We start from the raw sequence: 24161 nt of genomic DNA, 5'->3' as shown, positions 1-24161 counted from the left end.
CTCCTCCTCCCACTCTCTATGACTAATTGATGACTCTGTTAATGAGGTCATATTAATATGATGAGCCCGGGTCTTTCACACTGATGAGGGGTCATAACTCTTCTCCTGTGTCTGTTCCTTATGTTCAGGATGATGCAAGAATGTTTAATTATTCAAACTGCAGTGCTCTAGATGGCTCTATGATGGAAACACCATTATCATTAGCATCAGCTCATCTAACCCTCCGGTCCTCCTTTCTTCATCCCTCTCTCTCCCAAAACTTTCTCATGCATGGATAAACTCATGCCTTAGTCCTCTGTGCTGTAGGTCCGGTATGTGTCTAATGCGTGCCAGACTATGTTTAAAATGTTCAGCTTACCCCACACACTCGGCCACAGGCCGCATGGACTCCTGAGAGACAAAGACATGGCACGCAAACCTATCCAGGACTGGGTGCTTGGTAATGAAGCCAAAGTAACTGCAAAACAGAGACAAAAGGAAAGAGGAGACCAAACATTAAACACAACTTAGTTTTATATATTGTGTTTAACCATAGAGTAATGACAGAGTATTTCTACCAGTTGTTTTTTGGGTGACATCCACAGAAAGAGATGTTCTTCATTTGGAAAAAGTGACTACATCTGTCAAACTGGAAGAAAAGAGAAGCATTAGTTTGTCAGTCAGTCTGTTTGTCATCCATCCTTCCATATCTCTCTCTCTCACCTCCTCAGAGAGGTCATACTCATCCTCCAGACTCATAATCAACTTCACTCCCTGTAGGCTAATCTCCAGCTCGCACAAAGATGGAGGACGGAGATGCACTGTCCTCTTCCTCGCCATGGCAATCTACAATGAAAAAGCAGAGGTTTTAGTGCATACTAGATTAGTGATTACTGATATTCATCATGTGTTGAAAATGTTGCATTTACCTTCTGCATGGCAGCACAGAGGATGCCATTGCCTTGGTGGTAAGGCACTTCAACAGAACCCAAAAACTGCACAGTGAAACTCTCCATCCATGCTGGGTTTCTCTTCATTGCTAGAAATATAATTGAGAAGGAATTCTTTACTGTGTGATATCAAGAACCGACACTAACTGTAAAAAACAACATGCCAAACAACACAGGTCTCAGTGAATTTACTAACATCTAGGTCCGTCTTGATTCTCACCCATCAGGTCTTTGGTTTGGCCGATGACCTCATGGGCATAATAGGCGGGAAAGATCCCCCGAGCCCCTGTGCGCATGTTGTAACCACGGTACCAGTAATCATCCTCCTCTTCTTCAACAAAAAGCGGGTCATCAACATCCAGTTCTAGTTCATCTGCATGACGTGGGATAAACCTGTAGAAATACCAGTCAGAGAGATGTTTTAGAACTAGTATCATGTTGATTTAATTGCTAGCTTGCATTTCTCTCGCTGAATAAAAACTGAAAACATCACACAGGATATTTGATGACGTCATTCATTTACCTGAAAACTGCTCTGTGAGTCTGGTCTCTCTCCTCTCCATTTATAGTGCAAGAGAACAACCCGAATGATTCTGTGCCTAAAACAAAACACAAGAGACCAAATTGTAGAAGTAAACCTGTGAGAAAATGTGAGTACATAGTGTAGCAGAATGTGCATTAAAGTCTCTTCTGGATCTTGAGAGCAGTCTTTCCTAAGAGCCTCATCAATACTGAATATGTAACACAAATCACTACCTTTGTTTGAATTATGAAATACTTCTAAACTGTATAATGTGTAAATTACACAATCATCTAAATGTTATGAAGCTGCACAGAAAGCAATAAAGTGTTCAGTTCAACTAGGAATGTTTATCATTCAGAAACTAATTGCTTACTACAGATGAGTAAACAAGTGTACCTTCCGCAGTTGAAAAGGAACTATGTACATAAATTCTACAATTTATCTAATAATGTGAAAGGACTGTATGTATATATCATCAATCTTATTCAATCTTATTTAGCACAAGAGGTAAGATCACTTACTGGAGGACCGTGATGTGCCATTGACAAACACATTGAGGAATTTCTTAGAGAAAGGTAAGTCTGCCTCTGGTGAAGAGTCTTCTTCTGAGGAGGAGCTCAACAGTAGATCAGGGCGCATTCCTCCCACGGTTTGGCTCTGCCCATAAATATCTTCATCCTCATCAGCAGCCTCTTCATCGCAAACAGTGGAGAGACCGTCACTGTCGTCACTGAGAACAGAGGTGCATCGCTTCAGACTCACCAGCTCCAGAGTAGTATTCTCATCCACGACTAGAGTGTATTTTACTGAGTCATAAGCCAGGGAGTCATCAACAGGTCTGACACCCACTGGATCGAAGGTATTTCGCAACTCTCGGACACTCTCATCAATAGGTGGGGAACTGTCCAGGTAAGTATCGTCTCCATAGGGTGAGGGTGGGTTGTGAATAGTCTCCAGGAAAGGTGACGCATCCTGCTCATCTTCATCATTATCTGTGGAGTACGTAAGGCTGAAGCAGCGATTGGTCTGTGCTGTAGGGATGTCAAGGGTCAGACTGTTTTTGACCTCTATCATTTTTTCCAGAGAAAGTGGATCCATTCTTGTCTCACGGCCCTCATCCTTGTCACTGACGATGCTCTCACTTAGGCTGGGGGAGTCGAGATCCTTCATCCTGTCCATCATCAAGTCATTATTTGGCTCTTCTTCTTCTTCATTTTGCTGATTTTTCAGTGATCTCTGGGAAGTAAAGTCCTGATTTGTGTTGGAGTGGTATCTCTCTAAGCACACAGGAACAACTGTGTCATTTGTAGGATTGCTCATGTATAGACAAGAGCTGACAGTCTTGCTTTCTTGCTCATCACCTGATTCACAACTGTCTCTTCTGTCGTCTTTTTCTCCGTTTGTCCTCATATCTGAGCTCATCAAAGGCTGTTCCTGGGAGTCTCCTTCACATTTTGATATCTGTGTCCTGTAACCTTCGCTTTCGTTATAGGCTTCTGTCTCCAAATCAGATGAAGGTGAGAGGGTGTCAGAAATGGAGGCAGAGCGCCTGAGGCAATCTTCTGGACAGCTAATTGGAAAGGACCCTTCTGAAATCATCTTGTTGACCAGGTTACTAAGAAGCCATGGTGAGTCTGAGTTCTCACTAAGTTCATCCTCTGAATCTGACTCAGAGTCTCCTTCGGTGGTGCCATCATAGTCATCCACTGAGGGCATGAGTCTAGGCTCAACAGGAAGGTAGAAAGACCGTTTAAAGCTTTCCAGGCTATGATCTGGTTCAATCTGTAGCAGTAGTTGCTGAGTTGCCCTGTCATCACTGGGAACTGCAGGTGGCAGAGTCTCGTCTGGATCAGCCTGATGCTCAAACCCTTGCTCATCATCCACGTTCTGTAGTCCCATCAGGGCCTGACCATCATCCAAAGGATGGATGTCAGGACTGTGCTTCAGATATGGTGAAAGGTCATGTTTAATGGGTTCAGGTTGGCCTAAAAGAAGAGATGTCTTCAGACCCACAATGCCGCTGTCTTGTTCACCATCAAGTTCATGTTCCAGTTCAGGGTCAGATGTTGGGGAGCTGGCCTCCTCAATGGAGTTTGTGAGGTGTGAGGACCTTCCGCTGCTGGAATCACTAGTCAGGTCCAGCTCTGTCTCAGAGATGGAAGAAATCATGTTACTAACCAGTGGACCACCACAGGCAAACTCTGCCTCCAAATCACCCTCAAGATCAGAGTCAGATCCAGGGGAACTAAGGTCATCAATGTGTTGGTCTGACTCTGCATAGCGCTTGGCATTCATGTCAGCAATGCCAGGATCAGAGGAAGGAGATGTTGTGTCATTTGATGAAGCAGCAGGTTGATTCTGAGCCCTGTCACCAGACTCATCTCTGGATTCAGACTGACTGGACAATGTATGGACGGAGACAGAATATGGATATGTGGGTTCAATGCTGGGAAATTCTACATAAGATAAGCCCTCTTCCTCTGTACAAGTTAAATCAAAGGCCTCCTGGTTCCTGAAGTCAATATCAAATTCCTTATCTAACTCCTCATCTGACAGTGGGGTCTCTGCATCATTCCCTAGTGGTGCTGTAGAGGAGAGGCACTTGCTGGTGCCATCCATTGTAAGGTCGTTCTCCAGGTCTGGGTCATCAGCAGTCTCCGTAGTGATGGTATATGTGTCATCAGGTCGAGGACGACATTGTCGGCGTTTGGTATGGCCATTGAGGTCATGGTCAACTTCAGTATCAGAGCACTGGGAAGTGCAATCATCACCTGAGGGGACATGCTCCTCAAGATTTCCTTTAGCAGGAAGCTTTACCTCAGTGACTTCAGAACTGCTTGAGGAGTTGTGCTGACCAAAGGAACCTGATTAGAGAAATAACAATAAAGAGGGGAGAAAAACAGTCGATTATAAAAGATATAGAGATATACAAAGAAGATAAACACAGAATCAGTAACAGAAGTTTCAGGAAATATTTAAAGTCTTAAATTCTACTGTTATACATTTAAAATGCTGATGGACAAAGTGGATGGGATGGTGAGAACACTTGGAAAAGTGTGCTGACAACTTCAGGTTCAGGGTTGTGAATGTTTGTTCGTGTCGACAGGCCCCTAGCAGAGTCCAGGTTTTTTTGTACCGTATTCAAGACGCTCTCGTCTGTTGCCTTCAAAGTCGTACAGCAGCGGCCTGCCAGGTGACTGATTGAGACCACAGTGGCCAGGTGGGTTTGGGGGAGTACCTTTGGCTGGGACAGTGGTGCCAGGAGCCCCTGTGCATGTGCCGGTAACGTGGGAACCATCCTCAAGGCAAGTGTGGTTTGGAGACACACGACCTGATGTCATAGGTATAAAGAGTATAAGAAATAGACATTAAGAATATCTTGTTCACTCTTTTGTACATAGGAAATCTAAACGGTCTATGTATTCCTGAAACTTATGTCATTTTGACGCATGTGCAACTGTCATGAAATTACATATCCACAATGTTTTAATTACCTATATGTAAAACAATATACTGGCCAAAACGTAGTAGTGAAGATAAAAGTCAATATAAAAAGTAGCATCAAGGATTACCCTGTGAGTTGCGAAGAGATTCCTGCCAGCTTGACTTTCGTGGGGATACACTACTGTTGTTGTTCAAGGAATCCTATGAAGATAGTCAAAGACAAAGATATGCATATTAGAGTTGCATACTTTAATTTGTATCAAAGCAGTATAATATGGTGTGTTCACTTGTATACCTGTGAAACTGCAGTGGTCAGGTTTAAGGTTGTGGGGCGGCTCTTAAGTGAACCTAAAGTAGGGGAAGGAGGAGGAGACACAGAAGGAGACGGTGGAGCATCAGGATCTGCCTCTCCGTCCTCTTCATCCTCGTCTTCATCATCAATCATCTCAAACTCCTGGAAGTCATCTTGGAATGAGCACACAGTATGGTGGACATCACTCTTCTCCAAGATGAGGGAGTCCTACAGAACAAGACACAATCAGATTCGGTGTACTTTGTAAAGCTTAATGGTATTTAACTAAAATACATTTTCAGAAAATCTGAGTAAGATCTCATAAATATTTCAAAAATCAGTTCTCAGAACAAAATGGAGTCCTGCAGTATGTTGCTAATTCAGGACCGCAACTAAGTATAGGCCAAAATGAGTTCTACAGGAAAGCTGTTGATATATTTGATGTATGGGCTTTAGAGGATCAAAACTCTAGAAGGCATAGTAGATTTCTATATAAAACAGTAACATAGGGGACACCAACCATGACTAAAAATATTTGCACAAAAAAAAGCTACATGACTCTCTATTATGCTAAGGGTCAGGATCATTTACCACAATTGCTTAGCCAGTTTGGTATCCAAATAGCTTTACTGAATCATTTTATCATTCCAAATGAAAAGAACACAGTGTTTTATTTCTCAGTGTACATTATAAGCCTGTAGTCCATCCCAGCTATAAATCTTGCAATCAAAATAATAAAATTGCAGATAAGAACATTCCCTGAGTAAGGATTAATCTGAAGGATTGTAGAGTGTATGGGGACACTAAATCTCCAAATCTGTACACAAAATAGTTAGTAAACACACAAGGAATCTATTTCTCTTAAATCTGATCCGTTTCAGAATATAACATGTTACGGAAAATTTTATATCTACAGTACATGAAAGATAATGAAGTACAATGCAATAGCAAGAGAGAGAGAGAGAGAGAGAGAGAGAGAAGCAAGAAATCAATGAGAAGCCACTCAGGTTTCAACAGAGATGATTTCCAGTAAAGTAAAAGATAGAACTATCATAAGCCTTATGTTTGTCTGATGCTGAAACAGCACTTAAATATACTTTATATATACCATTATAGTAAAGGGCTTGTGTATGTAAAGCTGATTTAGTTCACAGATAATTGTGGCTTTAATGGAAATAGCATGTTTAGCCTGTTTGTGAATAGGTGAATACACAGGTCTACCTAAAAGAACTGCATTATAGTGCACTTCTTCCACAAGGTATAAAATACAGGGTGTTTGCAATGTTCGCAATGACACCGTGATACATTGAGCATTAAGCTCATTTTGGGAATGAATATTGCATTTGCAAGTATTTGAGTCTATTTTGATTTTAATAATGAATAATGACCAGATTTTAATAATGAATAACTTTATGTATGAGTAGTTCAAAATCCACCAAGTCCTACTACCTCTTACTGTTACTGTCATAATACCTATCCAGCACATATTCACATGAATCTGTAGCATGTTTTTACTCCCATACCTTTCATTTAATGCTTGAAACCATTTTATAATCCTGTGTGAAATTATATTCAAGATGCAATTATGAAAATGTGGCAATAATTTTTCATTCTTGGGAGCATGTGATGTCCTGTTTAAATATACACCGATCAGGCATAACATTATGACCATCTGCGTAATATTGTGCTGGTCGCCTTTTTGCTGTCAAAAGCTGCTTTCGGAGATCTGATCCACTACTGCTACTACTACACTGGAATAAATATGCGAAAGGGTTATTTACATGCTTTTAACCCATGAGGTTTTAAAAAAGCAGAGACACCTTTAAGGTTTTTTTTCCATTTTATAAAATAGGTAAAAATCTTTATGTAGTTTGGGCAGAACAGAACTGTTACTACATGTAACACATTACTGTTTACACATTCTGTACTATTACTACATGTTACGTAATTGCACATATTTTATTTCTTTCATATTATTTCTTATTAATTGTTTTTTATTTATTTATTTTATTTTATTTATTTATTTTTTTTTGCTGCTGCTGCTGCCGCCTCTGTACTGTATATAACATGACAGTGACATGAAACCTGGCTTACTCCTTCTTAGACTGTGCAAATAAATAAATAAATAATCTGAAGTAAGAATAAAATGCAATAACTGTGTATATGACAAAATATGACTCTTGAATCTATTGGCCAGGTGACATCATGTGTGAATCAGAATTTAATATATATATATTTTATCCATGTCTAATGTCTGTGTCATCACTGTTATCAGTGTATCCTTTACAATTAATAGACGCTGCAAAGCCTATTATTATTAAGTGGTTTGTCAGAAGGTTAAAAATGCTAATTCCCCCTCTGCAGTATCGCAATGCAGTTATTTCCATATGTCTATGAACAAGCTCTGTTCGATGCACACAGTTCTTCCACGGACAGCACTGCAAGCACGCAGATCTATAACCAATGCAGTTCCATGACCTGATCAATAATGCTAACCATCACCCAGCAGACCAATCACTGACCAAGGTACATAAGACCAAAAGAGAGAGATGCCACAAACTGCCTCTGTTCCTGCATTCCCAAAGGCGCTGTCTCATCCTGGCCAGCAGTGCCTTCGCTGCTTGAGGCAGCCTTACGTCAGCAAAAACTATTCTGCTGACACAACCGAACCAGCAAAGAACTTGTGAATGAATGCTCTCTACACGGACTGCATGAAAAACACGGAAGGAGGATGAAAGGAAAGGGGGTGAAAAGGGAGAAGACAGGACGAGAGAGAAGACAAATTAATACATAATACATACAAAGAAAGAAAGGACAAAAAGAGAGTGAAAGAATGAAGTAGGCAATTATGGAAAATAAGATATTATGAGGAAAGACGTATATATATATATATATATATATATATATATATATATATATATATATATATATATATATATATATATATATATATATATATATATATGTGTGTGTGTAACTCCATATCTTCTGACCTGAAGCATAGAACAGGCACAAGAGGCAAAATCTGAGCTTTATTACACACACACACACACACACACGCACAGAGCCAAGGCAGTATCAGATGACAGTAGAATGCTGCAGTGGGGTAGAAAGGACGTACAGTGACTGTAGGACACGGCCCTGGTAGTGAGATGAACCAGCGCTCCTCACAAATCTGTCACTTCCTGTCAGTGCTGCTGAATATTTCACGGGAACACGTGGTCAGGTCCTTCTGACACTGCGATTATGATCACAGGGGAGTAGAGGTCTATTTTAAAAAGTAGGGGTGCCAATAATAATAGCAAATGCCAACTCGTGTGTGTAAGAAATCTTTTTCTTTTTGCCACTAAAAGCTACTCTTATCAATGAGAAAAATAAATAAATAACTCATTTTTCACCTCAGTTTTAGTGAATTTACAAGTCAACAATGCCAAAGCAATGTTCTTACAATGTTCTTAACCATTCCTTAACCATGTTCAGCGCTATAGAAATACATTTTAACAGGAAGAGAGTTTGAGTAAGCGGCAAAACAATCATTTTAGTTTTTCTAGTTGGGATGAAGCAGGAAACTGAGATAAGCACTTCCCTAATTCTCATTTATTCATGATATGTACACAGATCAAGCATAACATTATGAGCAGTGAGAGGTGAAGTGAATAACACTGATGATCTCCTCATCATGGCACCTGTTAGTGGGTGGGATATATTAGGCAGCAAGTGAACATTTTGTCCTCAAAGTTGATGTGTTAGAAGCAGGAAAAATGGACAAGCGTAAGGATTTGAGCGAGTTTGACGAAGGGCCAAATTGTGATGGATAGACCACTGGATCAGAGCATCTCCAAAACTGCAGCTCTTGTGGGGTGTTCCCGATCCGCAGTGGTCAGTATCTATCAAAAGTGGTCCAAGGAAGGAACAGTGGTGAACCGGTGACAGGGTCATAGGCGGCCAAGGCTCACTGATGCACGTGGGGAGTAAAGGCTGGCCCGTGTGATCCGATCCAACAGACGAGCTACTGTTGATCAAACTGCTGAAGATGTTAATGCTGGTTCTGATAGAAAGGTGTCAGAATACACAATACATCACAGTTTGTTGCGTATGGGGCTGAATAGCCGCAGATCAGTCAGGGTACCCATGCTGACCCAAAAATGAGCCAACAACGGGCACGTGAGCATCAGAACTGGACCACGGAGCAATGGGAGAATCTGGCCTGCTCTGATGAATCACGTTTTCTTTTATATCATGTAAATGACCTGCTGCGTGTTGGCCTCCAAATTCCCGAAATCTCAATCCAATCGAGCATCTGTGAGATGTGCTGGATAAATAAGATCCATGGCAATTTACAGGACTAAAAGGATCTTGATGCCAGATCCCACAGCACACCTTCAGGGATCTAGTGAAGTCCATGCCTTGACAGGTAAAAGCTGTTTTGGCAGCAAAAGGGGCACCAACACAACATTAGACGGGTGGTCATAATGTTATGCTTGATCATATATTTAAACGGGACACCATGTGCTCCCCAAAAAATCCTGCTCAACCTAAACCAGCCAGGGGAAAAGAGCTCAGTTCTGTAATAATTTGCCCCACGTCATTCTTATCATGCCATAAATGAAACCTGAATAATTTAAGTGTTGAGCTATTGATAGATATTATATTTAATTCTACTATCTAATATTACGACTAGCTGTCACTGTGAAAAGACACACGTCTGACTGCAGTATACATTAAGTATATACATGATGTTTGTTCTCTCTCTCTCTCTCTCTCTCTTCTCTATTTCAGCATAGAGGTTTATTAGAAAAGCAGCTCAGACTCAGATCTCTGATTAAGACAGCAGCTTGGCTGGACACTAATACCCCAGATTACACACTGCTCAGCTTATACATACTTACTCACCAAAATGCACTGATTTAAAGCAGATTTATTTCCTAGCACACATCACTATTTTTTCATTTTCCTAATGTTGGAAATTTACTGTCCAAATCTGTGCCTCATCAATTAACAACTAACAATTGATTTAAACCTGAAGCTCCCTGGGAGTCCACACCTTCTGAACACAGTCTCAGCAGAGAAAGACTAATGAATAAATCATGTAAACAGAGATCGAATTCAATAAGGGAAGGGGGTATAGCCTTTTATATATACAGTATGTACAAGGAATCCCATAAAAGATGGCTGTTCTGCTATTTATTTCAGAAAAAAACAGCATAGATTTTGAACACACACACACACACACGAGCAACTGCACTTCAAGCACAAATGGCTTCCACAAGAACTGCCCAAGAGATCCATGCCAAAATATATTCCTATTGTTATAATATTTCACCCAGGATAAAGCAGGAAGCTCCTCAGATCTCTTAATGATTTTATATTGAACATCATATCCTCACTCATCAATGTTTAAAGCCTAATACCTCATTTCTCGCCTACTAACCACAATGTAGTACTGCTGCGGCTGATGCAGCGTTACTATGCACATGCATATGTACTGTGTGTTCCATAATGCCATCCTTAAAATCCCACAAACCTACAGAGCATTCCGCTGATGGAGGAGGGAAAGCTAGCTTTGGATTTTGCCCTTAAACCACAGTTATGTAATACTGGCACTGAAAAAAAAAGCTAAGCTGTGATAAAAGCTGAGGTGAGCTGTGAATACTGTGAGTCGCTAAGATTAATAATCTGCACAGCAGTGTTGTGTGTGTGTGTGTGGTGGGGGATTACTGTCTCCATCTTCAGTTGAATGTAATGTGGTTTGATGCACTGCAGAAACCAAGCAAACGTTCTGCTAAGCGACCGATCGGCAGCTAGAGTCGACTGAATGATCGTCGGGATTATGTCAGTCTTATGCAATTATGTGCATAAACTCATCACACTTAATCAGACATATGACAATGTCAAGGAAAGCAAAAGAGGCAGAGCAGAATCCATAGGCATTAATATACTCAGAAGGAGAAGAGGAGAAGAAGAGGAGGAGAAGAGTATTTAGAAGAGGAGAGGAGAGGAGAGGAGAGATAGGAGAGGAGAGATAGGAGAGGAGAGGAGAGATAGGAGAGGAGAGGAGAGGAGAGGAGAGGAGAGGAGAGGAGAGGAGAGGAGAGGGGAGATAGTATAGTATAGTGTAGTACAGGATAGGATAGGATAGGATAGGATAGGATAGATATGACAGGAGAGAGGAGAGGAGAGGAGAGGAGCGGAGAGGAGAGGAGAGGAGAGGAGAGGAGAGGAGAGGAGAGGAGAGGAGAGGAGAGGAGAGGAGCGGAGAGGAGAGGAGGAGAAGAGAAGAAAAGATAAGAGGAGAGGAGAGGAGAGGAGATAGTATAGTATAGTATAGTATAGTATAGTATAGTATAGTATAGTATAGTATAGGATAGAGAGGAGAGGAGAGGAGAGGAGAGGAGAGGAGAGGAGAGGAGGAGAAGAGAAGATAAGAGGAGAGGAGATAGTATAGTATAGTATAGTATAGTATAGTATAGGATAGGATAGGATAGGATAGGATAGGAGAGGAGAGGAGAGGAGAGGAGAGGAGAGGAGAGGAGGGGAGAGGAGGGGAGAGGAGAGGAGAGGAGAGGAAGATAAGAAAAAATAAGAGGAGAGGAGAGGAGAGGAGGGGAGAGGAGAGGAGAGGAGAGGAGAGGAGAGGAGAGGAGGGGAGAGGAGAGGAGAGGAGAGGAGAGGAGAGGAAGATAAGAAAAAATAAGAGGAGAGGAGAGGAGAGGAGAGGAGAGGAGAGGAGAGGAGAGGAGAGGAGAGGAGAGGAGAGGAGAGGAGAGGAAGATAAGAAAAAATAAGAGGAGAGGAGATAGTATAGTATAGTATAGTATAGTATAGTATAGTATAGTATAGTATAGTATAGTATAGTATAGTGTAGTATAGTATAGTATAGTATAGTATAGTATAGTGTAGTATAGTATAGTATAGTATAGTGTAATATAGTATGGTATAATATAGTATAAGATAGAATAAGATAGGATAGGATCACCAGTCTCCTCCACTGCGGCAGCCACGGCCCACAGCCACTGCATAAAACATTTAAACACCCCCTTGATACAATCAGCACACACAAACACACATATTGTTATGTTTTAAATGAAATGTTTTATCATTGCAGTTACCTACAAAATACAACTCAAAAACAAGGCAGCTTCGCTGTTTCTTAATATGCTTGTTCTACTTTTATAGCCGTATAGGTATATAATGTGTCATTACAAACGTTATTTACATTGTGGTTATGATGTTCAGTTTCAGAGAAGGAGTGTGTGAGGGAAAAGGGAGAGGAAAGAGCAGATAATCAACCAACAACCAATGAGGAATGAGAACAACATGAAGAATCTGGCAATGCTACTTAATCTTTAATGCTCATTGATTTTTCTGAAAAAGTCACACTCAAACACAACCTATTCTAGAGAACACACATACATCGGTAATGCTGCAGCATTGTTTGCTAATGAGGACGCTAATTCTATAAACCATGCTAGTAAAGCTGGACCTGATGCAACTAGCCTGACATTGCTGATTTCCTGCCTGGAACTAGTATGTTGTATGCTGTTCAAGGTGACTAGCTCATGTTAGCATGAGCAATGAAGATAATTAATCGATAATTTATTAATAGGATATAAAAAAAAAATTTGTTTGCTAGATTTAGCAGATTAGGTTAAAAATGATGAACATTTAAGAACATGCTATAAAAAATGTACATTTTAGCATGTAGACATATCTTGAATATTGCCTAATTTAACTACTATTTCCTCAGGTCACAATTTCTAGATATTTTTTGATCCATTTCAAACATTTTCTTGCTCTGTTGCCAGATTATTTTGCTTCTTCCTACAAATAAATTATAACAATTATTTGCCAATCGAGACAAGACTTGAAATGTCTAGAAATAGGTTTTAATAATCTTATATTTTGTTTATTATAATCTTGTATATTTGACAATATTCAAGATATTTCACTTGATAAGATGCCATTTTTTACAATGTATAGTAGGCTCTATAAGGATAGGTAAATGTACCACAAGACAATATTTATTTATTTATTTGTTTATTTAGTGGTCATGATTTTGGAGTTTATTACTAAAGACTTTGGGTCACATTATTAATTATTTAATATATTAATTATTATTATTAATTATGGGACCCTCCTGGTGGTCCAGTGACAGGATCTCGTGCTTTCATTGCCGTTGCCCTGGTTCGATTCCTGGGCAGGGCGCTAACTCAGCCACTGAAGAGTTCATTCTTAATGCCAGTCCCAAGCCCGGATTAGGAATAGGAATGTTGCATCTGGTGTACAACCTGTGTCAGATTGAAACATGCGGACCAAATGATCCGTTGCGGCTGACCCCGAACAGGAAGCAGCCGAAAGAACAACAACATTATTAATTATGGGTCATAACTGACCTGGCTTTATTGACCACTCAGCTAGACACCACAGAAAAGAACTGCTCTGCATCATCTGTCCATGAATATGCAAAGCTCACTGATTTATGGAAGATTCGCACATTACCTGAGACTCCTAACATTCTTGCTCAAATCTATTCCTTCTAGGGTCGACCTATAATATGTGCACCTTTTGAATCCCCATTTTAAAAAGTTATTAACAGGTAAACTGAGAACAACTCCTGTGGTGCACTTGGATGAGCACAACCCCAGGACACTAAACACAAAAGCATATAAATAGCAGCTATGTGCAACACATTTAATACTCCACAGTACAGAACAGACTGCTGCCTCTTATCTCAAGGTGACAGAACAATTGGAGTGTAAGAGAGAGGGCTTAAATACTCAGCAAAAGCTTTTTTCCACTTATTCATATGCTCGCCTCGATAGACTGTAGTTAGATACTTCCACTGTTATTCTGTCACTAAAATGTAAGGCACATACAAACAAATAATTATTAATTACTTAACATTATCGCATATATGTCACATAACTGAGAATTGTTGCATATCAATATACAGTATATTTATCACTGTATTTCACCGTGCTGTTGAATTCTCTATTCTGATTGGTCAGAAGCTGTTGATAAATTTTCAGTAGTATTGCCACACATTAATAATAGCACTCTCCTTCTAATATGTTATTATTATTATGGTAGAAATTTGTACATTTTAAGGCTAAGCCTAATGGATTAAAACGTATGCTGCTATGTAATAAACACAAATGTCTAATTGTTGACATAGGACCTTTGCCATTAAAACCCCCCAGAAATACCTTGATGTTTAACCTTCAACAGACTCTGAAATTACAGCAAAATGGAGAACCTTAACTACTGAAACTTACTGAAAGATTATTAGCCAGATACCGAACCACCAGCCCCATGAAACTGCTCACTCAGCATGCTTAACAGGTTCACGACAGTCAGCAAGATACAATGCAAAACCTTCAGGCCACTCGGCCATCCGTGGAGCACCGCCAGGTCATAAAGATCAGGCTCATAGAAACCTTGACAATATAAGAGGAAAACGAACAAAGGATCTAGGATCTATCTTTTAAAGATCTAAAAAACAGAAAATTGCTCAAGCCATTCAGAATTTTCTTTTTCATGTCCTGTATTGTTTGTGTCATAATTACATGTCTCTCAAGCTTGCTTTAAATCCATGGTAAAAGCTTTGGAGGTCTATGAATGGACAGTACTTTTGATTTGTGATCTGGACATCTTGTGGAAGGTTATTTCCAAGGCACAGTTCTTAGAAGATTGTGAAGTGGACTGCATGCACCCCGGGAAATCCCTTAGGACATCTGACCAATCAGCAGCACCAAATGAAGTGAGTCACGGAAATGGACACTCATTGTCACTCCACACTATAAATCCAAGAAGCTCATCTCCTTACTGTAAGTTTTGTGAATGAGTCATTGGATTTCCATCCACCAGGACATCATTTCTAGTGTCAGAGTTTTCAATTGTACCCCACAGTGATCTCAGCCAGGCTCTACCCATACAAGACAAAGACACATTAGAGAACTTCAGACTTCCAGAGCTATCTCGAAATGAACTATTGTGCACAGTGACCTTCTTCACTGTCTCTACTGCTGGCCAAGCTGACTCAACTGAGACAGTGACTGGACCTTCAGTGTAATTCCTACTGAAATCTGTCCACACAGACTTACTGCAACAGCTAGGTGTTCAGCAAATCGGCGTAAAGGTGTCTTCAGTGTCACAATACCCGCTGCTGTTTCCCTTGTTTACACAATACTGCCCAAACTGTGCCTACATTCTCAGTGTATGTCCACTATTTAGCTTCATTCAGCTGGTTATCCATTTCTTTTATTCATCTATCAACTGTTTTTTTTCCATTCTCATGCAATTTGTATTCTATTGCTGTTTACCTTTTTCTTTATTATTAAACATCGTATGTTTTACCCGTGTGTTTCTCTCGAATGAGTTCTACAAACAAACCATGATATTTTCTTCAGACATCATGGAAAATTATTACTATTTCCTATCTTTTTAATGAAACTAAGTCATATCTTAGAGCCTATTTCATGCAGAAGACTCATGTTTAACATAATTATTACTATACAAAATGAACCATTTCAGATACAATTAATTTAACTAACTATAATTAGAAGTTTATTTAGCAGATAGATAGATAGATAGATAGATAGATAGATAGATAGATAGATAGATAGATAGATAGATAGATAGATAGATAGATAGATAGATAGATAGATAGATAGATAGATAGATAGATAGATAGATACTTTATGATTCATATGGGCCAATCCCAAATACCAGCAAACCTCATCATGTTTTATTACTTATTAATGTTTTATGATGATGGTGATGATGATGATGATGGTGATGGTGATTACTATTTTTATTACATTACGCGGAAAAAAACAGAACAGAATGTGATTTACCTTTTCATAAGGATCGGAGTCATAGTTGAGGCCAATGCCACAGTCATCTGTGATCTCAGACAGATCTTCATCATCGAACTCCTCCAGACTGATGTCATGTGCTGCCCTGCAGAAGGGTGAAAAGACACATCACAAAAATGACCACATCTACATATACATATATATATATATATATATATATATATATATATATATATATATATATATATATATATATATATATATAACATATTCTCATTAAACTATACAGACCATTTGTACACCGTAGTATAAAAGAAATGAATGAACTAATATTCTGTTCACGTGCCCTTCTTGAAAGGACTGTTATCACAATCCCTAAGCTATGACAACCTTGCAACCATGCCAAAGTCACTTAACCACACACTTAAACAGTGTGAATACACAGACGCTCAAGTCAAAGCCAAACTAAACATTCAGGACTAACACTCATAATGTCTAACTGACCAGAACACCATGGCTTGTCCCTCAATCATATCATCTATTACTACCAGATTTCAGCAGTCTCACTTATTCAGGGTTACTGTCAGGTGATGGTTATTTGGGTTAGCACGCTGCTAAACGAGGACACAGTCTATGTGATGGCTCAGGGCAATAGCAGAATGCAATGAGCTACAGTAACTGCTCTTATACAGATCACATCAGTTCTACTCCATTCTGTTGAGAGGAGTGCTGCAATGCAGCTTTTCACACCCCAAACCACTCAGGCACAAAACCCTTCCATCTACACAGATAGGGATGTATACTGTATACACACATACATATACATATATATGTAAACAGAGAGACATCTGTGCCAAGCTTATTTCCTGGAAAGGTCTTTCTTTGAATTAAAATAGTCTTAGATCTGCAGGCTGAAGTGCTGTTCGTGATTCTCAGCATATGCACAACTCTGTCCTTTATTCTGTGAATAATTCGCAGTGTAAATAAATCCAGATGGTTTATTGACACTGCTGGCCAAAAGAGTGTACGTTCTTTACCCTTCTTTTTCTATACCCACTTAATTATACATATTATACATAATTTGATTGTACAGCCCAGTTCACACTGCTCTTATGTTTAATTTTGTTCCCACCTTGAAACTGTATTGCACAATGTTTTATTTAGCCATGAATTTTTTAATAATCAGTAAAGACTTGTAACCTGCTTATTCATGCACTTGTCTACTGTTTGCCAATCATGCTGCAGCAATGCATAACATCATGCAGATACTAGACTCTAGAGTTTATACAAACTGGTATAGCCTGACTGGTTTCAGCTAGCAGAAAGTCTATGGAAAATCAAATAATCACTCTTTCCAGCTGTGAAGAGGACCGGATGCTACTCCTATCACCCAGGTACAGGAATCAGAGGCTACAATGGGCACAGGTTCCAAGTGGATTTTGATTTTTGCTGCATTGCATATTGTATGGTCAGAATTTGGCATCAGCAGCTTGAATCCATGGAGTCACACTGCATTATGTGAACAGGGCTGCTGGTTGTGGTGTGGTCTGCCACCAGTTATTACCTTATCTCATTCTTTTGGGACATTGCAGAACTTGTTTGGACATGTACTAAACCCTGACTATTCTCCAAACTACCAGAAGAATAACTGGTGTTATATAATTTTTAGACAGTATTGCTAACACTATATGACAGCACAAAGATGTTAGAGAGTCCGTGCGAGTACAACTCAATACATCAATGTCAGTACATTTCCTGTTTTATTACAGCCAGGTAATCTCTTCCATCTCTGCCTGTACATCAGTGACCCTCTATTTTGCAGTATGTTAAGGACTGTAGCCAGTTCTCTCTACTCTGACCTCCACAACGAGTGGAGTGACTTTGCCTGTGAGTCTCTCTGGCTAAATCCAGGTGAGCTCCTCTAGCTTTCTAAGATATGTACTGCGTATTACAATACTGAGGAATTCCGAAGTCTAATTATTTAGTGTGTTTTAAAAGAAGTGCTTCCACCCAGAGCAGCCAGCTTCTGCGATGTCTTCCTCAGTCTCTTCTCTTCCATGTTCGATTGCAGAAATGACTGTCTAAACAATCACTACAAACACCGCACAGACATCTCAAACAGACGCCACAGTCTCCTCAGCATCATCAATACCTGTATTATTTACATAGACACTGGAAGATCTCTGGGGTAAATTGTATCTAGCCAAAAATAAATTCCTGGAAGTGTTTTCACCCTTTTATTCATCCATTTTAATAAACCACATGCTGTTTTGTTTTTTTTTTTATTTTGAGTGTCTGTTTGTTGTTAGATCCATCTCAAATCTGGCTGAGATCGGAACTAAACATCACAGGTTGCCCATCCTAGTATAAATTTGATCAATGTCAGGAAAAGAATTTCAGATGCTGGCCTCGCATAAATGATCTTAAACATGATTAGAATTCATCTAAAAGCTTTTAACAATCTTTACAATTTTTCTAAAAAACTAAAGACTGAAGAGAAACACAGCTTCTGAGATTAGGAGATGGGGCTCCGTGTGTCAGATGTCATGCCTAACATGCAGCAGAACGCTAAGAGACGTGTGTTTCCTTTGCCCTCACGCAACACTGACTACACTTTATACACTAGTCAAGTTAATTAATGTGAAAATTTCCAGGCTTAAAATAAAAAGTAATAAATAAATAAAAATAAAATAAATAAATAAAAATAAATAATATGATACTGCTATTACTACTACTACTAATAATAATAGTAATAATAATAGTAATATTAGAATCCTGATGATTATGGATGTAATAAATGAGGATATGAAGCTAGTGGGTGTAAGTGTTGAGGATGCATGAAGCAAAGAGTAGTTATAAAGTAGATATAAGCTAAAAATAAATTTGGGATTTGGGCTTTGATGTTGCCAGGAGGGAAAACCCTTACGTTGTAAACAACATGTTTTTGGAGAAAAGTTTAATCACAGCTAAGGAATGATAAATTGATAGCAATGGTTTATATAAAGCTCTTACATAATCCCAGTAGAGATTAACTTAATTCCAGTGAGATATGGAAGTGCTTTAAAAATGACCTCGTACCAAGAAGTGCTCGGTCCACAGCTACCTCTGTACTTGTGATATGCGAGAGTGACACGTGACTCTCGCGTGTCATGTGAATAGAAAGTCATTTCCATTTTTCATTTTAAAAATAAAGCTTTATTCTTACTGTTTGCTTCCTCTTTCATACATTTTGCCATGGCACTTTGCTCACTCTATACATATATACACGGTTTTATTTACAGTCTTTATGAGTCTACTTATAGGAATGGATTTTTATTCTTATCATTAAACTATATGAAACTATTCTTATTATTATTCATTATGTTAAGTCACTAGTCTCTATGTTATCAAATCAATAAGCACAATAACATATAGAGTCTATTTCAGGTGTCTTTTGAGTATTAATACTCATTTAGACTCTCAGAATAAAGCCTCTTGCATGTATAAAATGGCAACACCATGTGTCAGCGAGGTGATCACACACATGCATGGTAAGGTGCGCACACACACATACACAAAAATATACACATTCATATATTCCTCTTAGGTCTAAATTGCTCATAGTGTGTGATTGCATGAGTGAATGAGAGTGTGTGTGTGTGCCCTGTGATAGGTTGGCACTCCGTCCAGGGTGTATCCTGCCTTGATGCCCGATGACGCCTGAGATAGGCACAGGCTCCCCGAGACCTGAGGATAGATCGGATAAGCGGTACAGACAATAGAATGGATATTCCTTTTAGGTTTTTCACTTTTTCTACTGTTAAAGCCTGGAAACAAAACCCAATTATTTGGGACTTCAAGTAATGGATCTATATAATAATAATAATAATAATAATAATAATAATAATAATAATAATAATAATAATAATAATAATATGGGCCAGGTATCTATATAGTTTGCAATATATTCACAAATAAAACTTTACAGTCATGATTATGTAAGTATTCATCATGTTGCTGTAAATCCATAAACTTGTTGTCAGGTTATTAGCTGACTAGAGTCCACCTGTGTGCAAATAAACTGTCAAGTCATCTCCATATAAAATCACCTGTTGCTGGAGGAGCAACAATAAATCTATTTCTATAATAAATCTAGAAAAGGACAAGCAGCAAAAACTCACTGCCTGTGTTTAGGAGACAATAGTCAAGGAAACAAACGCGGACTTTTCCTCTCTACTTTCCAGTCAGTTGTACTAAGCTGTCATACTCCATACACTCATCCAGGTGACCTGAATATCTTCACAGAATGTACCTCTAACAAATCTTCCCCTGAACATCTGTCTATGGTTTGGTTTACGGTATATGGTGGACTGTAGCCAGGTTGGCAATCTCCCCACCTTCACCATCAGTGAGCTTACTTTCCCTCTGGCTCCTTCTGCCTCCATCCAAATGAGTTCCTCTCTCCAACTCTTGATACGCCAAAAGTTTATATGATATATGTTGTGTTTTTCTAAGAAACAGAGCCAAACTCTATACTCTAATTCTCTTGTGTTCATGTTCACATGTTCGCAGACCTAGAGCAGCTACTGCATCGTTGGCATCTACTTCACCTACCTGGCTGCTCAGAACAACCAGTCTCTCTGGATTTTTTAGTGATATTATCTCAGGGTTTACTATTCTGTGTACCATCGAGAAAACAACCAGGTAGGTTTTGCCCAGGCGGTCCACCACCAACACACCCTAGAAGTCTCTGACGGTATCCACAGTCTCCTTAAACAAAATTAAAATAATTCAAAACTTTTTTCTTTCTCACATGGCTGCTACCAGCCAAAGATGGCAAGGGTAAACAAAACAAGACAAATGAAGCAAGCATCTTTTCATATGCTGCATTACAGTACAGTGTAACACACTCAGAGGAAAAATGCTAGCTGCCTTCCTCTATTAACACAAGCTAACAGATGCCCACATGTGACTGGTGTTGCTATAATTGACAGATCCCTAGTACCAGAGAGCAAGGCCAAATTTTTCTCAGGGCCATGGATGACTGTGATATAGTTGAGATTTGAACTTGCAGGATGGGGGACAGTGTTTGTGTTGCACCATACAAGTGCATCACCTTTCCATCATGGACTCTTTCCATTTGTGGTATCTTAGTGGTTAAGGTGTTGGACTACTGATCAGCAGGTTGTGAGTCCAAATTCCAAGCTGCCACTACTGGGCATCTAAGTAAGGGCCTTAACCCTAAAACGGTCAGTTGTTTACATTTACATTTCTGGCATTTGGCAGACGCTCTTATCCAGAGCGATGTACAAATGCGCTCAATCAATTAATATATCAACATTGGTTGTATTAAATGAGATAAAAATGTAAGTTGCCCTGTATAACAGTGCCTGCCAAATGCTGTAAATGTAAATTGGTGTCACATGAAGTGTTGCCCAAACACCAAGTAGAGTGGATTCAAGCAAGTATTCATCTCTTTCTGTGTCTGTTGTTAAATCCAGCCAAGTGTACTGTAGATGAGATCTGATCTAAAACTTAAAGGTTAGGCATCCAAATTTGTTTAGGAGGTAGACCAGAAGAGAATCAATCATAACTGTCAATCATACAATCATACAATCATAAATACCTCCTTGAAGACCTTCAATTACTCCTACAAACTTACTGAAGGAACAACTGCAGGCAATCGTGGACAATATAATATATAAGGTCCAGAGGTACAGATCATATGGCTCCCCGTGCACACAGGCTCCCCGTGACCCGAGTATAGATCGGATAAGTGGTACTGACAATGAAATGAAATTTTAAAGCATTCATTCCCGTTTTACTGGAAAACATTTAATCTCTATAAGTTTATCTCCAAAGTCAGTGAATGAAATGGGAAAACAATAAAAAAAAATAAATGGGAAAAAATAAAAAATAAGAAAACACCTTTATTAGTCACATATACATTGATCAAATTCTTTTTTCAGCAAATTCCAGCTTGTTACAAACCTGGAATCAGACCAGAAGGACTTCCACAATACAGAACCCCTGGATTGGAGAAGATTAATGGCCTTGCTCAAGGGCCTAACAGTGGCAGCTGGGTGGTGTTGGGGATTGAACCCCTAACCAGCTAATTAGTAAGCCAGTGCTTTACACACAGAGCCACAACTACCCTGGGCTGCAGCACCACTCCATGCTGCAATCAGCACACTGCTGGACATATGCACTTTTTCAGCTGTGAGACTGCTGTACCACTGCACTTACTGAGAATGTTCATTAATCTATGCCATTCTGACAGCGTCAAAAAAAGTGGCTGGAAGGACTTAAAGCCAGGCAGTCTGTCCTAAATTCTGATAGGCGGATGTTTTCTTTTTGCTCTGCAATCTGACGTAGTATGCTTTGAGAGAGCCTTCGACTGTTTTCTTGGCTCAGTGTTGCTCAGTCGCTGAGTAAAACATACTTCCCTATTCTTAGCTATTTTTTCATTTACTTTAAACAGCTGGTCCCAAGGGACTTTATAGTGGATATATGCAAATACCTTCAATTTAGGGAAAATGTTTTGCATGAAAATTGGCTTGATATGTTTTCTAATGCAGTTACATGTTGTTGAAATGTCCAAACACTTATTTTGCAGACACTCTATAATAGTTAGATTCTTGGAAATACTTTGGAAGCAGTTTATCTAATTAACACACATTTATTGCTATGTAGTGCTTCGCTTGTAAGGGTTGATTTTAACCGTATCTTGTCACTATTATCATGAGTACAGCCTGGTATTTCAGTATTTCTCAAAGGCTTATGCCATTAAAGAAAAAAGAGCATAAATATGTGTATCTTGTGTATATAAAAGGGTCAGAGCGTGAGAATGATCTGTGTTAACATTCAGCTAAATGGATCAGAAAAATGATCATGAAGAGCGTAATTGTCCTTTTGGCTTGCAACATCCTGCCAGCGGCAACTATCAGATAAGTTCTACGTCTTTACCGATCAGCTTTCCTAATAAAGGTTGAGACCATCAGAGAGGGAGGGAGGGAGGGACAAGGGCATCCATCTGCTTTGCACCGATCCAGTTCTTAAATATGCTGATGTAAGTCAAATCCCTACTGTATTTCTTAAACCAGCCCCACTACACCACTCCTTCTAACAGCTCTGACCTTTTAAGTCAAAAACATGAATGGCAGACATCCAAGAGAAATACAGAGTTGCAACCATTTTGTCAGTCTACTCAAAGAAATTCCAGCATCTACGCTCCATACATACAAGCTACTAGCAAACATAATCAATAAAACTGTGTTAATCTTAATATAAATCTAGTAAGGTTTTGTGTAAAACATGACCTAAGACAAAAGAACACCATGAATTTCTATGTTAGTATCTTATTAAAAGCTGCCAAGTTCTGTCTTAAAGTCTTACAGCAAATAGAGAATGCATAAATTTGAGGAAACAGAGAATGCATGCGTTTTTACTCCTCATGCCATGTCAGTAGTTCTAAAAAATAATAACTAGCTAACTGCATTCTACCCATTAGGTGCAATAATCACCCTTTGGTGCTAAATAAAGCTGAAAAAGGCTAATTATTATTTCACTGAAATTGAATGAGGAGCTTATGAAGACAAACATTTGTTAAATGGCTACAGAGAACAGCAAACACTATAAACGAAATGTCACTAATATATATAATATAATCAAAAGATGATATATTAATATATTATTATTGTATAATAGTTATTGTACAACTGTGCAGATGTAACATTAATAGCTGTTACAACTAGAAAAGCAAATAAACATCAATAACCTTGGCTTTTCTAATTTGCGTTGCTTCTGATAACAGCAAGAATTTTCCCCTATGTTGACGATAAGAGAATGATTATTTTTAAAGAAAAATACAGTGATAGCAGTGACCTAGATAAAGCTTGTATGTAATCTTAGGAGAGATTAACATATAATTATTTACCACAGAGATACAGAAGATAAAATAAGCTTTTAAAATGTATTGGGAAGCACTGGGTCCATGCTATAAAAATAAATCATCAAAAATAAAATAATAAAATAATTTCAGTTAAAACATTCTCCATGTTATGAAATATATTTAATGAGATTTCTTTTATTATTAAGTTTATTATTTTCTTTCCTTTCTCTAGCTGTTGGCATGGCACTTTCAAATGCCACTCCTCATTATAGATGTAATACAAATG

At 38.9% G+C, this 24161-nt stretch overlaps 1 protein-coding gene across 3 annotated transcripts in view; it reads right to left on the bottom strand.

The window, feature by feature from the left end:
- mapk8ip2 (mitogen-activated protein kinase 8 interacting protein 2) overlaps nucleotides 1-24161 on the bottom strand; it is a 57088-nt gene that overhangs the window by 4034 nt on the left and 28893 nt on the right. Inside the window, exons 2-12 of one of the 3 annotated variants that reach the window (XM_058388458.1) lie at nucleotides 16045-16150; nucleotides 5192-5416; nucleotides 5025-5097; nucleotides 4589-4783; nucleotides 1974-4316; nucleotides 1453-1528; nucleotides 1126-1322; nucleotides 909-1018; nucleotides 703-825; nucleotides 558-628; nucleotides 359-457 (exon numbers count right to left, since the gene is read on the bottom strand). In XM_058388458.1, the coding sequence (XP_058244441.1) occupies nucleotides 359-457; nucleotides 558-628; nucleotides 703-825; nucleotides 909-1018; nucleotides 1126-1322; nucleotides 1453-1528; nucleotides 1974-4316; nucleotides 4589-4783; nucleotides 5025-5097; nucleotides 5192-5416; nucleotides 16045-16150 (3618 nt within the window). The remainder of the gene's footprint in view (nucleotides 1-358; nucleotides 458-557; nucleotides 629-702; nucleotides 826-908; nucleotides 1019-1125; nucleotides 1323-1452; nucleotides 1529-1973; nucleotides 4317-4588; nucleotides 4784-5024; nucleotides 5098-5191; nucleotides 5417-16044; nucleotides 16151-24161) is intronic. The other 2 variants (XM_058388460.1, XM_058388459.1) reach the window with 2 other exon arrangements.

The sequence above is a fragment of the Hemibagrus wyckioides genome, linkage group LG04 (assembly GCF_019097595.1).
Source record: "Hemibagrus wyckioides isolate EC202008001 linkage group LG04, SWU_Hwy_1.0, whole genome shotgun sequence".
Taxonomy (NCBI): Eukaryota; Metazoa; Chordata; class Actinopteri; order Siluriformes; family Bagridae; genus Hemibagrus; species Hemibagrus wyckioides.
The sequence above is the reverse complement of the archived record's forward strand: the minus strand, read 5'-3'. Positions and strand labels throughout refer to the sequence as shown.